This window comes from Protomyctophum parallelum (genome assembly GCF_964188405.1).
Source record: "Protomyctophum parallelum genome assembly, chromosome: 20".
Lineage (NCBI taxonomy): Eukaryota > Metazoa > Chordata > Actinopteri > Myctophiformes > Myctophidae > Protomyctophum > Protomyctophum parallelum.
In genome coordinates this window covers 37,639,898-37,653,284 of record NC_139718.1, presented here as the reverse complement: position 1 = coordinate 37,653,284, position 13,387 = coordinate 37,639,898, and the positions used below count along the sequence as shown (strand labels likewise).

Below are 13,387 nucleotides of genomic sequence, written 5' to 3'. Positions count from 1 at the left end.
TTTAACAATAATTCCGCTCTTGAGAAATTAAACTTGGTTTCATTTTATGCTCTCAAGAGTTAAAGATCTAATAAGGGTCCATTTGGTTGGTTACCAACTCTATCATTTAACTGGGGACCATCTGGACCCCCCCCCCCCCCCCCCCCCCCCAAGGACCACTGGTTGAAAACCACTGTGGTACAGGATATGGGAATCTTTGAGGAGAAAACAAATGGCCTATGGTCGTCTTTCCTGTTCTCCAATCCACATCGGACAACCCGGAGACGTTTCCTTCTTCACATTCAATCAAAAGGGCATAATGTTATAATGGATTAATATGCAAATACATAAGAAAGCCATGCAGACAGAAATAAATCTCTAAAGACAAAAAAATAAAGCGCATATTCAAATAAGTAAGGACCCCGGCGACAAGAAAAAAAAGGGGGGGGGGGGGACGGGGACGACTTTGGATGGAGATTTCTTTTGGTGCAGAGATTTAGCGCTTTAATCTGGCCGTGTGCGGCGCGGCAGCAAAATGAGAAATGGATGCCTAATGCATGTGGATATTGGGAGGGAATTCATGTCTTTCTCGAGCATTAAGCTCTGGGTGGCCCTCATTGAATTCTCCCCCAGAAAGACCCCCCCGAGCCCAGAGAGAGAGAGAGAGAGACCCTGAGCCACCACCCCCCCCCAAAAAAAAACATGAAAGGGGGCCAAAAAAAAAGAATTTATGACAATCTGTAATGGGCCCCGAGGTCAGGGGGGGGGGGGGGGGGGTCAGCAAACAATTGCTCCTTCTCTTTTGCAGGTTGTTTCTTGGTAACATCCTGATTAAGGCGGCGGCTTGAATGATATCCATGGCATTCTGTAGTGTGCAATCCATCTGTGTGCTAAGTCCTCTCCACCGCCGCTGGAGCAGCGCGGCCAATAGCGCCGTCTTTTTTTCCTCTCTCTCTCTCTCTCTCTCCTCCCTCCCCTTTCCCATCAGCGTGGGCCTTGAAATACTCTCTCCACTTTATTTGTCAATGCTCTTCAAAGGGAGACCTTTAGAGAGGGAGAAAGTGAATTTGTCATGTGCTCCTCTCTCTCTCTCTCTCATATATAGTCACTCATGTTGCCAGGTCTCATGGCGAGGTCTGAAAGCTTACTTTAGGCGCTGCGTATGTCTGTCTGTCTGTCCGCATCTCGACACCGTCGCGAGTAGTGCATTGTTAGCCGGGAGAGAGAGAGAGGTTGTCCTCTCTGCAGTGATATTTACTCTTATACACACGGTGTGTGTGTGTGTGTGTGTGCGCGCGCGCTCTGTGCCGTCTCCAGGGTGACGATGTGTTGTCAGTGTGAAACAGCCTCGGCGTTCAGTGATTGGTGGGGGGGAGGGGGGGGGGGATTTAATAGCAACATCTTGATTTTAGTTTTAGTCCTATAGTCTCTTGAATAGTTTTCATTTAGTTTAATTTCAGTCACCTGGAATGTTTTAGTGTTAGTCTAGTTTTAATCTAGTTGATTTAGACGACTGAAATGTATTTTGCCGGGCCTTGATGCCGTCGTAATGACGTGATTTTACATTCGCTGAAAATAGCCGCCGTACAAGCTCGCGCTGTGCGCCTGTGGATCAGCTATTTTCAGCAACCAAGTGTAAAATGACTTGTGTCTTTTACTTAAACTGTACCTCTTGTCCACAAGTCCTAACATTTTAGTCCAGCTTTCATCTGGTGACGAAATGTGTCAATATACAGTATTTACTCTTGGTCATCAGTCATCATAGCTTAGTTGTTATTTAGTTTTCGTCAGTGAGTTTAGTTTTGTCGACGGAACACTTTTTGGTCATAGTTTTAGTCGATGAAATCAACACATTTTGGTACATGTGACCTCGGGAGCCATGTGACAATGAGCGTCAGATAGCCTTTTGATTTCCCATCATGCAGTTGGACTATACGGTATGTTGATTCCAAATGTGCTTTCACATCCATCTACTTGTATATACATCTATACCTCTACGCAGCACACTCGCAAAATCACTTTCACTTCTGACCACAGGGAATGCCATGAATGTGACTCTCTCTGTGAAATATTGGATTTGTTGATATACAGTAAGGGCAGATATTTACAATGGATTTAACCAATATCGGGTTAGGGTTAGAATATCGAAAAGTGTGCATATCTTGGCTGTTCGGCTCTGCTGCATTTTCTCCCTGCTTGGCACAATTACACAACGCAGTGGCGCAGCGATCCGGACGGAGTGCAAAACATTCTCTCTCCCCATGCCTTCGGCCTTGTGGAGACAATAACAACCCCCCCATGGGGCACAGAAATAACAGAGCCCATCGGTGGTGGGAGCAAGCTGTGCATAACAACCAAGAACCATATGCAGAAGGAAGGCAGGAAGAATGCATGCAGTCTAGCTTAAATACCCCGCCCAATTGGTCAGCTGACTGCCACATCAGTGTATATGACGTGTGGGTCTTGCAAACACTGTATATACACCCACATAATGCAGCATGTTAAAGAGTGTCCTGCTGCCAATAAATACAATAATGGGATAATGCTGTGAATTGCTCGAGTTTGTTTTCCCTGTGTGTAAACTCTAACCTTGACCGACACACGGAGAGAGATAAGACAGGGAGGGAGAGAAGGAGAATGTGTGTTTGGAGTCAGTGCTTTCCATCAAAGACCTACGGTAGCTCATCCACAGAAGCTCTTGGTGTGTATGTATATTTCTCCTGCTAGTGCTGCTCTTCACACTAACAGCAGAGCAGAGCCCATGCACACACAACATTCTGTGGTCTCTCTCTCTCGCTCTCTCTCTCTCTCAAGAAAGGGCTAGGCAATGTATCAATATTATATCAATAGCATTGAGCATGAGACTGTTATAATTGTCTGGGAAACTTGGACTTGTATTTTCTTTTCCTGGTTTTAATGATCTCTTAAATCCATAGTTTATACTTTCATTGGATGGGTCATGGGTGAACGTGTTGACAGAGATGGGCAGTATTTGAAATACATGTATTTGAAATACGTATTTGAAATACTTTTTTGTATTTTGTAATTTGTATTTCGCTGAGATGGAAGAAATGAGATGTATTTTGTATTTAAATAAAAAAAATTACCCAGTATTTGTATTTTGTATCAAAATACATTTTCAATATATTTTGCCCATCAGAGATGGGCAGTATTTGAAATACATGTATTTGAAATACTTTTTTGTATTTTGTAATTTGTATTTCGATGGGGATGGAAGATGTATTTTGTATTTAGATACATTTTTTGACCCAGTATTTGTATTTTGTATCAAAATACATTTTCAATGTATTTTGCCCATCTCTGCGTGTTGAAAGCTTGTAGATTTTGACTATATTTAGCTCATTTGGGATATTTGATTTGGTCCATATCGTCCGGCTCTACCTCTGCATCGTTTCCTGTTCAGAAGCCACCCTTCGCGTTCCTGCCGTTACAGATATCAACTGAGCTTTGTTCCAAGAGTTCCGGAAAGTAACATATTTGACGCATTCGCCACTAAATCACTAAATCTAAAAAAATTAAAAAAATTAAACACATGCTGCTTAGTGGCTTCAGTACAATATAAAAATTATTAAGTTACATTGAAGGAAGTATACTTAAAGCCTCATCAGAGTGCAATTTGTTCTGACTGCAGTGCATTCAAAATATAAAACAATGCAACAGCAAACAAACATTGCAATGGGGAAAGAAACGACACCAGTGAAGCTGGAGGATTTCCATGAAGGAACAGCAACTTAACCTATAACATGAAAGTTTTCTTTTCGAGAGCTTATGAGTGCCCGTGTTTGAAAGACTTTCCGGGCCAAAATGCCATAATCTGCGGGCACACAGATATTCACATTTGGCCCTCGCACGCTTCTAAAACTCCACGATCCTTCAACTTAGAGGCCTTCCCCTCACCGCCCGAGCCAGGGGATTTGCGGGGGCCGTGAGTGAGTGAGTGCACGCCGTCCACATGCACCGCCTGCCCCTCCAGAACACTCCGTTGCGGCCCAAATTTCCTCCTCCACTGCATGGGGGGGACTTCCCGAGGTCTCTGAGGCAGAAAATTGCTCTGTTACTTGTTATCTTGGATTACGGCAATGCGGTCGGTCGGTCACGGGGCCCTGAGCTCTCCGTATGAGGTGCCATCGCCGCCGCTGCTGCCACTGCTGTATAGCTCTGCTGCTGTCGAGAAGCACCGTCCGGGGCTGAGGTGGCGCAGAGCGTAAATCCCCTCCTCCCGTCAGCCTTCTTTAACCCATTTAGGACGGGAACGCATCTGTGTCGCCTTAGCTTTTAACCACATTATCCATTTAGCTCATTTTGGAAAAATCTTGGAAAATGTGTGTAGATCTTTGCATATATATTTTTTCTTTCACAGCGAACGTTTTAAACTCAAAACGAGAAGGTCCGCACACCACCTTAATGCTCCCAAATTAAATGTATTAATCGGGGGGAAAAAAGAAAAGAAAAACGCCTTGGCCACTCACGCCTACGTCATTTTGTAGAATCGGCCTCGGGTCTTAGACGGTTATGTCACTGAATAAAATAGTGTCTTACGAGTTGGTGTCATCAAATTACCTTAAACAAACGATGCTCTGCCACTTCATTGATTGTCAATTTGTCTTTGGAAACGTTCACTTTAAAACCGAATACATGCCGCCACCAGATGGCTCCACTCAGGAGCCACTAGCCAATGCCAGCTTAATGCAGAAAATGACACTCTTTAGACAGCCCGTGAAATCGCTCGTTGAACCGGAAGTGACTCAGTCCGGGGCCGTCTGTCAATGTAAACATTACTTTTCTACTTGCGGATTAAAGTTGTATTAAGCTCTAAACATCGTCCTTTGCGGTAGTTTTAGCTGTTGAAAAGCCACGCATACCTTTCTGCCATAGACTCTGTAGGCGCTGTGGAGTCACACATGAACTGAAGGGGCTTCTTGGACTCTTGGACGGATGATTCTTCCTCCCGACAGCGAAGACTCTGGTCGTCCGGCGGCGGGGACGAGGCGCTCCTCTCGGGCGGGGAGGCGCTCCTCTCGGACGTCACTCTGACGCCGGGGGGCGTGTCCAGGTGGGCCACGCCCTCAGGTGGCTCCTCCTCCTCGTCGTCGTGGTCCAGCTCGGACTCGGACTCCGTCAGAGAAATGGACAGGTCGCTGTCGCTGCTCACCAACACACTGCTGCTGGCCGTGCTGACCACACTCTCGCGTCGCCCTGGAAGCAAAGACGGATTAGTTTGACGATGTTTTCGCAGCAAAACTTGAGCTCTGGAGAATAATATACTATCTAATATATATATTATGGCCATTATTTGACTTTTCTTTTAATAATGGCCATAGTTATGCAGCCTTTGTGTCCTGATTTTTAACCACTTTCAACCTGGCGTCCCTATTCTGGCCATTTCAGAATCTTCTTATTTGTGGAAAAACTTGAATCAAATCTACGATTGTCAAATTGATTAGACATATTTCTGACAAAATGAAAGTCGGTGGGCTAGGAGGACTCTCCAAAAATGGGGATCAGATAGATTTGGTTATCAGAGCCAAACGTCTGGCACCGGCCAGGCTCTAGTAGAAACTGAAATGAATGATGAAGTAGTCAGCAAACAATAAGGCCTGGCTGAGGAACACTAAAATAAAGCATGTGAAAAGGACATTTATCGTGTGCTGGCTACGTCTTCATTTCTATTACATTAGTGAGTCCTATAGCTGCACCTACAGTACATACAGTAAACCACTTTCATCTAATCTGGAGTGTCGCGGTGCCTTCTACTTTTGCAGATATTTATTCCCTAACCCATTGAGACCAAATTCTACAAATTTCATTTTTTCTGAAAAACCCTATATTTCTATATCAATGGTTCTCCAACTATTTCATGTCAAGGACACCCAGAATTATTAGATTATATTTGGCCGCCGACCCCCACCATCTGACAATATGTTGTTACAGGGACCTCCCAGAAGCAAAGATTTGAGTTAAAAGCGTTCGCTGGGCAAGAACACATATTCAAAGATTTGCACACATTGTCACGATTTTTTTTTAAAGAGTGCTGCGCTATGATGAGCTTGCAGATCTGCTATTTTTCAACAGCTCAAGTTTAACCCATTCTGACCGGGCACCCATTTTGGTGTCGGCATCATGTTATGCTTTAGCTATTTAAAAATAGCAGATCTACAAGCTCATATCGCGCCACCGAGTGGCGCGATACGAGCTTGTAGGTCTGCTATTTTTGAAAAATCGAAGAACGACTGACATTTTTTTAGAATCTGATCTCAGGTCAGAATGGGTCAATCAGACCAGTGTGTGTCCAGTGGAAACCTCGTATGAATCTGATCTCAGGTCAGAACGGGTTAAAATAATGGCTAAAAAGCTATGAGGTGACACAGATGCGCGTCCTCAGGTCTAAAAGGGGCCTAGTAGAAACTGCGAACCTGAGCGGCTCGGCCCTCTCTCCTCTTCCTCCGCGGCGGGCTGCGGCGGACGGGGGGCGTCACGTGACACGTGAGCGGGGCTCGTCGCGTCACCACCACCACCACCAGACGACGAGATGTTCCTCTCGGGCCTCAAGGTCAAGGTCACTGGAGGTGAGAGCGGCCGCTCGCCGTCGCAGGCTCTGAGAGGCACGGCGGCGGCGCCGTCCGTTAAGGCGCGGGCGGGCGGAAGAAGCACCGGCGCCCTTCTTCTCCTTTCATGTCCGTCACTCAAAGCGCCGGCGCCGGGGGAGCCGTTTGAGCCTGGAATGTCATCAGATAAGCGCGCCGCGCGGTCCGCGGCGGCAGCCTCCTCTCCGCTGACTTTGGAGTCCTTCAGAAGGAGGCCACTCGGCAGACGTTTGGGGGAGTGCGCCGCGAGGCGACCGGGTGAACCGCGTGCCGCGAGGACCGAGTGTTCTCTCGTGGCCGAAGACCCTCCTCCTTCTCCTCCGGAGGAGGAGGAGGAGGAGGACGCCCGGTGGCGGTCTGTGAATATTACTGCCGCTGGTCGACGGGCGGAGGACGAGGCATCCTGGGTTTTTTCACGCGCAGCTTCGACCTGTAGAAAAGTACATTATAACATATTGTATACTTTGTGTGTATGTATATATAATATATATACATGTGTATGTATGCATGCATGCTCAGATTGTAACATATAGCATCTATTGAACAGCCATTGGCCCGCGGGACTATGTTTTTCCATAGTGCTCACAATTTCCCGTTTATATATTTTTTCTCTTCAAATGTTCACCTCCCAAGTCAAGTTAAATGGGCTAATCTCAAAAGAAATTCAACTCGAGTGCCTAAAAGCTTGTTTTTCGATTTTGAATATATATATAGTTTATTCGGACCAAGGTGAGAATTCTCTTACAGTCATATTTTTATATATAGATATATAAAAAAGGAGAATGTTTCAGGATCAATGTTTTAACTTTTAATCTTATTAGAAATCCTCTAAGTTGTGATTCATGTCTGCAATGTCACCGAGGTGAGGAGAGGGAGAGGCGAGAACCCTCCCTTTCCAAACATAATAACAAAAAGCATGGCTTCTGTTTCTTTTCTGATAAGCGTCTTAAATACCAAACAGTTAGCCGCTTAATAACATTCACTGTAAACCAATGCAGCCCGGGCCAGCAGATCCACAAAGTAGGTAAAAAAAAAAAAGAAGAAAAAAAGAGGGAAAAGTTAATTTCTTGGCTGAGTGATTCCATCGGTAGCTGCAGGGCAAAGTAGAAAGTGTTTCACTAAAGTAGCAATTGATTCTTCTATCAATCTGCGGCACGCGTGTGCTCTTCCAAGGAATGTATTAAATATGAAAATCATATCCCGTTATCATCGGGCTCCAGCTTTCAGCACGGTATAAGCTTCCCTTAATGAATGCTGCAGCCTGAGGGACATGCACGCTATGCCAGCCAATGGCTTGTATGCATAATGGAGTGACGGAACCATTTTTGCTCATTACAATATCGCCCAGGCAGGGGTGGTGGTGGGTGGGTTTTGGGGGTGGGTGGGGGGTTTTGGGGGTGGGGGGGGGGGGTGTGCACACAGTTACAAGTGACTGCTCTAGACGGAACGCTCCAAGTTATTATGAGATGTCTTAGACATTTCATCTAAAAGAGCTTTAACTGCTTTAAGTGAAGGGAGAGGAGAAACGGCTATGGGCTTGAACCGCATGCGCTCGCTGCAGATGCAAGCGGCGGGATTAGACACCTGTGCCATTACAGATACACTGTTTAAACCTTAGACTCCTCCTCACGCGGATTTTTATACTCTGCATAATATCTACTTCCCTTTGTTGTTCTAAACCGTGAAAACACTGTGGGAACGGATTGAGATTTGCATTATCCCAGGTAACCGTTACGGAAATCTGCATTCCGCACAGGAACATCAAGTAGCCTGCATTTCTTTTCTTTTTTTTGGGGGGGGGGGGGGGGGGGGGGTTTAATACACAACAAGAATGTAAATACGCCATCATGCATACTTTTGATTTGTACAACATACAGTAGAGTACAATCTATGTATAATGTGAAATGATAGTCAAACACCTACAGCTCTAGAGACAATGTGGTGTGTGTGTGTGTGTGTGTGTGCGTGCGCGCAGGCGCACATGCGTATACACACAATCTTTGCATAGTTCATGCTTTTCAAATATATTAACTATTTGTAATTTCTCATTTCTAACAGGCACATATTTACCTCCTTCATTCCATATTCTTTCAATTCTTTGTCTTTTCTTGCCGTCATGAATCTGGTGATTTGATTCATGCACTCAGCCTGTGGAGAGGGGGGGGGGGGGGGAAGAAAAGGAAATGCAAATACAAAATATATATTTTCTCTATCTTGGATACACCATTGATTATAAGATATAGTAGAGGCATTTGCTTCGCATTTTAAACAACGTCGTGTCTCATACACTTCGTCAATGAAGGCATCATTTCTCAACACTGATTGACACATCGCATGGCCACCCGACTCTGTGGACACGGTATAAACACGGAGGGGGTTCTGTCTACATGGTAATTCTGTGTGTTAAACATGATGTACAAACAGGTTTAGGCGTGGTGGTGGTGGTGTGGGCTCTGGGACAGGGGGGACGGGCAGGGAGCCTGCCTGCCTGCTGGTGACATTCAGTGCAACGTGACATGGAGAGTCACTCAGTCACCGCGGTGACTCCCCAGTGACTCTGTGCTGCCAGCGCTCGTTAATCAATTATCTGACAAGCCCAGACTGGGGCCGTCTTAATCCCACCCGGCTCTTATTAAAACAGTCTAATGGTGCCGTTGAGGGTATATAGGGATTAACTTCTACATCCTAGGCCCCCTTTTGTGTTGTCAAAACAATGGCAATCTTCTGCACAACCTTAGAAAACGTCTCCATCAATTAATACAGGCGGTTGCTAAGTATGACTATTAGACAAAAAATTAGGAGTTTTGTTTTGCTTATGTTGCCGCATTCGACTCCCAAGGAACTGGATGGTATTTAGTGCAACACAGACCATCCATGTGAAAGAAAATAAGAACTCACACTAATACTGTGTGTGTGTGCTGCTGTGTAATCACACAGTAAACACAAGGAAATGCAATAAGTAAAATAACGTTGTGTGTGACTCATAAAGCATCACAAGGAAATAAAGCAACTGCTTGAGGGGAGAGTGACTAACCCTCTGAAACACTTCACACTCTCTATATTGAGCAATTATCTCGGCGAGTCATAATTAACCAATTTCGTTAATTTGATATTAAGCTGTCAAGCACTGCCATTGAGTTTTAAGTGATAATCGGACTGGCTCATTGTTCTCTCGCTCGCTCATTTGCTTGCAGTGATAAATTGCAGTGTTTGAGTGTTTACTATTGTCACATCAAGCAATTGCTAGTGAGCGTTCCTACAGTGGATGATAATTAAGAGGGTGATACTGAGGCAAATGCGGATAAAGATATTTTATTATGTTCTGTGTTAATATTCCCTTGCTTTGCACATTTTCTGTTTCACATAGGCCTAACTAATGGAACTAAATTGGTAACCTAAACCTACACATATCTATACAAGCCCCACATTTGTCATCATCAGGTGTGATCAATTGGCTAACAAAGAGCGAGGTCGCACATCATTGTGATGTCAGAACAGGCCAGATCCATATATGGAGATCTAGGGGTGATCTGGATTTGGGGCCCTGTCCGGAGCCTGGGCAGAGGCTTTTGTGCTGGTTCTGGACAACCGGCCGTCCGACGGCCTCGACACCGGGCACTGCACTCCCTGCGGTGGTGTGGAACGCGCGTGTCCAATTTGAAGTCGGTGGGGCGAACGGTTCTTGAGTTACGTGGATCACAGACTTACACACAGAGACGTGGTGCCTTTATAGATATATATATATAAATAAACAACGGCAAACAAAAGCAACATGATTCACATTGTGCCTATTGATGTCAGATGTCGGGCTGAGGGCGGGATACCTTCTTTCGATGCAGGGGGGCACAGTCACGAGCCCGTTCCTTCATCCTCGTCTCGATGCTGTCCGCGTCTCTTAGAAGCTCAAGGTTTCTCATTTTTGCTCTCGTCTCCCTCTCGCAGATTTCCTGGAGATAACTGCGCAGCTTGGCACTCTTTATCTGTGAGCTGGCGGCAGCATAGAGAGAGAACCATTATCTAAAAGAACCTTTATCTGAAAGCATTGTCACAAATAAAGGGCTAGATGGTGTGTTTTTTTTGTTTTAGCTTTTATACACACATTGTGGTTTCACGTTCTGATCTCAAGTTACACTTTGTTAACCAACATGTTCAGGGTTATGGGACAAAGAAAGAATACAAAATAGAGCCTGCCTGCTTTCTCAGGGGATAACTGAACATTGACCATCAAGGCATAATTTGTATCAGATCCTGTGTTTCTATAGGTGAGACCTTTGACACAATCTTAAATATCTCAATAGAAGAGCAGGGAGACCAAATACAACCACCCCATGTGGAGAGAGAGAGAGGTTGAGGTGACTTACATCTTTTATCAGACATGGAGTAAGAAAATAGCTCCTTCTCCAACTCCAGCCTTCTTTTCTCCCTGCATAGACATTATAAAATAAAATAAAAACATAAATCATAATTCATAATCACAATAGATTCTTATCTATGTCATGTTATCGCGGTAGTTTGTATTGTTATTCTTGCTGATTATTCCTAACCAGTGGTGAAATGGTGGTGCTATGTGCTGCTAACACACAGAGGAGAGTTTTACGGCTATAGCAGTGATTCTCAACCCTTTTTAAGACAGGCATTAGATCAGTGGTTTTCAAGTCAACCAGTGGTCCGGGGACCACCAGTGGTCGTTGAGGGGGTTCCAGGTGGTCCCCAGCTAAATGATGGAGAGTTGGTAACCAAATGGACCCTTATAGATACAACCACCCCGCACCCCCCCCCCCCCCCCCCCCCCCCCCTTTAACTCTCAAGAGTTAAATTACTGTTACTGTTAAACATCTGCATTACTTAAATGACTATACGTCTACCTAATTGGGGACTGCCCTTAAGTCAGACCTCTGCGGGTTACAAATAACCTGTGCTGCGGGTTACAAATCACCTGTGCTGCGGGTTACAAATCAGCCGTGAGGCTAGGGTTAGGTTAGGGTTTGGGATCATGTTAGTAATGGACTGGTCTGACTAAAAGAACAATTGGAGAATGTAGATAATTTGTAGTTTATTTTCCTTGGATGACATTTACCCTCTCGCACCCAAAACTTAATATTTTGTTGTTGTTGGATAAGATTTTGTCTACAATTCCTTTGGCAAACGTTGATCAAAATAACAATTCCGCTACATTCTCTAATCTTGTAGACTTCTTGTAAATGAAGTAGTAGGCTACACAGATGTTTAACAATAATTCAACTCTTGAGAGCGTAAAATGAAACCAAATTAGTTTACACTCTCAAGAGTTAAAGTTCTAATAAGGGCCCACTCCATTTGGTTACCATGCTCTCCATCATTTTGGAACCCCCTCAGGACCACAGTGGTACCCGGACTGCTGGTTGAAAATTGAAAAATTATTCTAGAGCAGAGCAGTGTCTCTTGATAATAACGCAAAATAATAGCTCTGGCGTGCATCAAAATCACCACAAATAAACCACAAGGACTCCGAGTCCTGTCCAGTTTAAAGTAAAGAACTATAGCATGCAGTATAGCATGCTTTTGGTTCTGGTTTACAAATATTTGCTGCTGGTAATAATGCAAATGCGGCTATTTGTCCCAAAGTGACTGGAAAAGAATGCTGCCATTTCAAAAAAAGCTTTATACCCTGTATAGTGTATAACATGTATAATATAACGATGCAATATGACATAATAGAGCTGTGTTTACAAAATGCTGTACCACCCCCTCCAACTATACTCCCCATTTTCAACTGTTGTTATATTTTGACACTTGCTTTGGCAATGTAACCAAGTTTTCTCATGCCAATAAAGCTCCTTTGAATTGAATCGAATCGTTTCGAAAGCAGACACTTGATTGATCCATCCAGCTGTAGCTTATTGACGCTAACTACACTGTTAGCATCTCTCTGTGCTAACCAGCTAAGCTAACCGCTGTTGTTTTGAACCGCAGACGCAGAGACAGCAGCGCGCGCGCTGAGAGCCTCGTGTGCTGCTGGTGCAAGAGAAACGGAATCGAAGCTTCACCTTTCATGTAAACTCTGCTGGATGGATGCGATCTTTGTGAAGTATTCCTCATTAGTGAAAGAAGAAGCAGCCATGGTGATGATGATAATAGCTCCTTTACTGCGGATTGCGGAAGAAGAAAAGACACGCGAAGGGGGGGAAATGGGAATAAAAGATGTTTGAGTCTGTTGCCATAGTCACGAGTGTTGCCATGTCTGCTGATTATAAGCGACTTTGGGCTTGTTTTGCTGTAAAGCTGCTGTTTGCGTAGCCTGGGGCCTATTTCACGAAATTTGGATTAGAGATTAAGCCGGGTTTTAACACATATCCTGGCTTAATATATCCTGGATCAGTGCTTAACCGGTTTCATGAAAGCTGGTTGATCTTGCCAGATTAACTTAACCAGTTAACCTGGATATGTTGAGGCTTGATTCGGTTTCATGAAAGTGATGCTACATAAGTTACCATGGAAACTAATGCTTTGGACTTAGTCTGCTCCGGACCAGGCTAACAGCCAGGTTTAACCTAATCCTGATGTCTTTACTGTTCATTAAGCAGTCAAACTGATCACAAACCAATGATGTTTTCCAGATTTATTCAATTATTATGGGTTTATGTTTATCGGTCTGCATTAAAGGACTAATTTAAGCACTATATAAAATCAAATAACCAAAATATATAGGCTGCACAACATCATGACAGCTTGTGAGCTTGTAGATCAGATGCTTTTGGTGAATGTTCCCCATGAATAGGTTTGCTGTCGTACAAGTGCACGGTTAAGAAGAATTATTATATTAT

At 44.4% G+C, this 13,387-nt stretch overlaps 1 protein-coding gene across 1 annotated transcript in view; it reads right to left on the bottom strand.

The window, feature by feature from the left end:
* Positions 1–12,724, bottom strand: part of kiz (kizuna centrosomal protein) — a gene marked incomplete at its 3' end in the record, with an annotated part of 57,106 nt that extends 44,382 nt beyond the window's left edge. Inside the window, exons 1-6 of the mRNA XM_083792547.1 lie at positions 12,611–12,724; positions 10,942–11,007; positions 10,409–10,571; positions 8,655–8,732; positions 6,414–7,014; positions 4,863–5,196 (exon numbers count right to left, since the gene is read on the bottom strand). Coding sequence (XP_083648673.1) covers positions 4,863–5,196; positions 6,414–7,014; positions 8,655–8,732; positions 10,409–10,571; positions 10,942–11,007; positions 12,611–12,684 — 1,316 coding nt within the window. The 5' untranslated portion in view covers positions 12,685–12,724. The remainder of the gene's footprint in view (positions 1–4,862; positions 5,197–6,413; positions 7,015–8,654; positions 8,733–10,408; positions 10,572–10,941; positions 11,008–12,610) is intronic.
* Between the last annotated feature and the right edge of the window lie 663 nt (positions 12,725–13,387).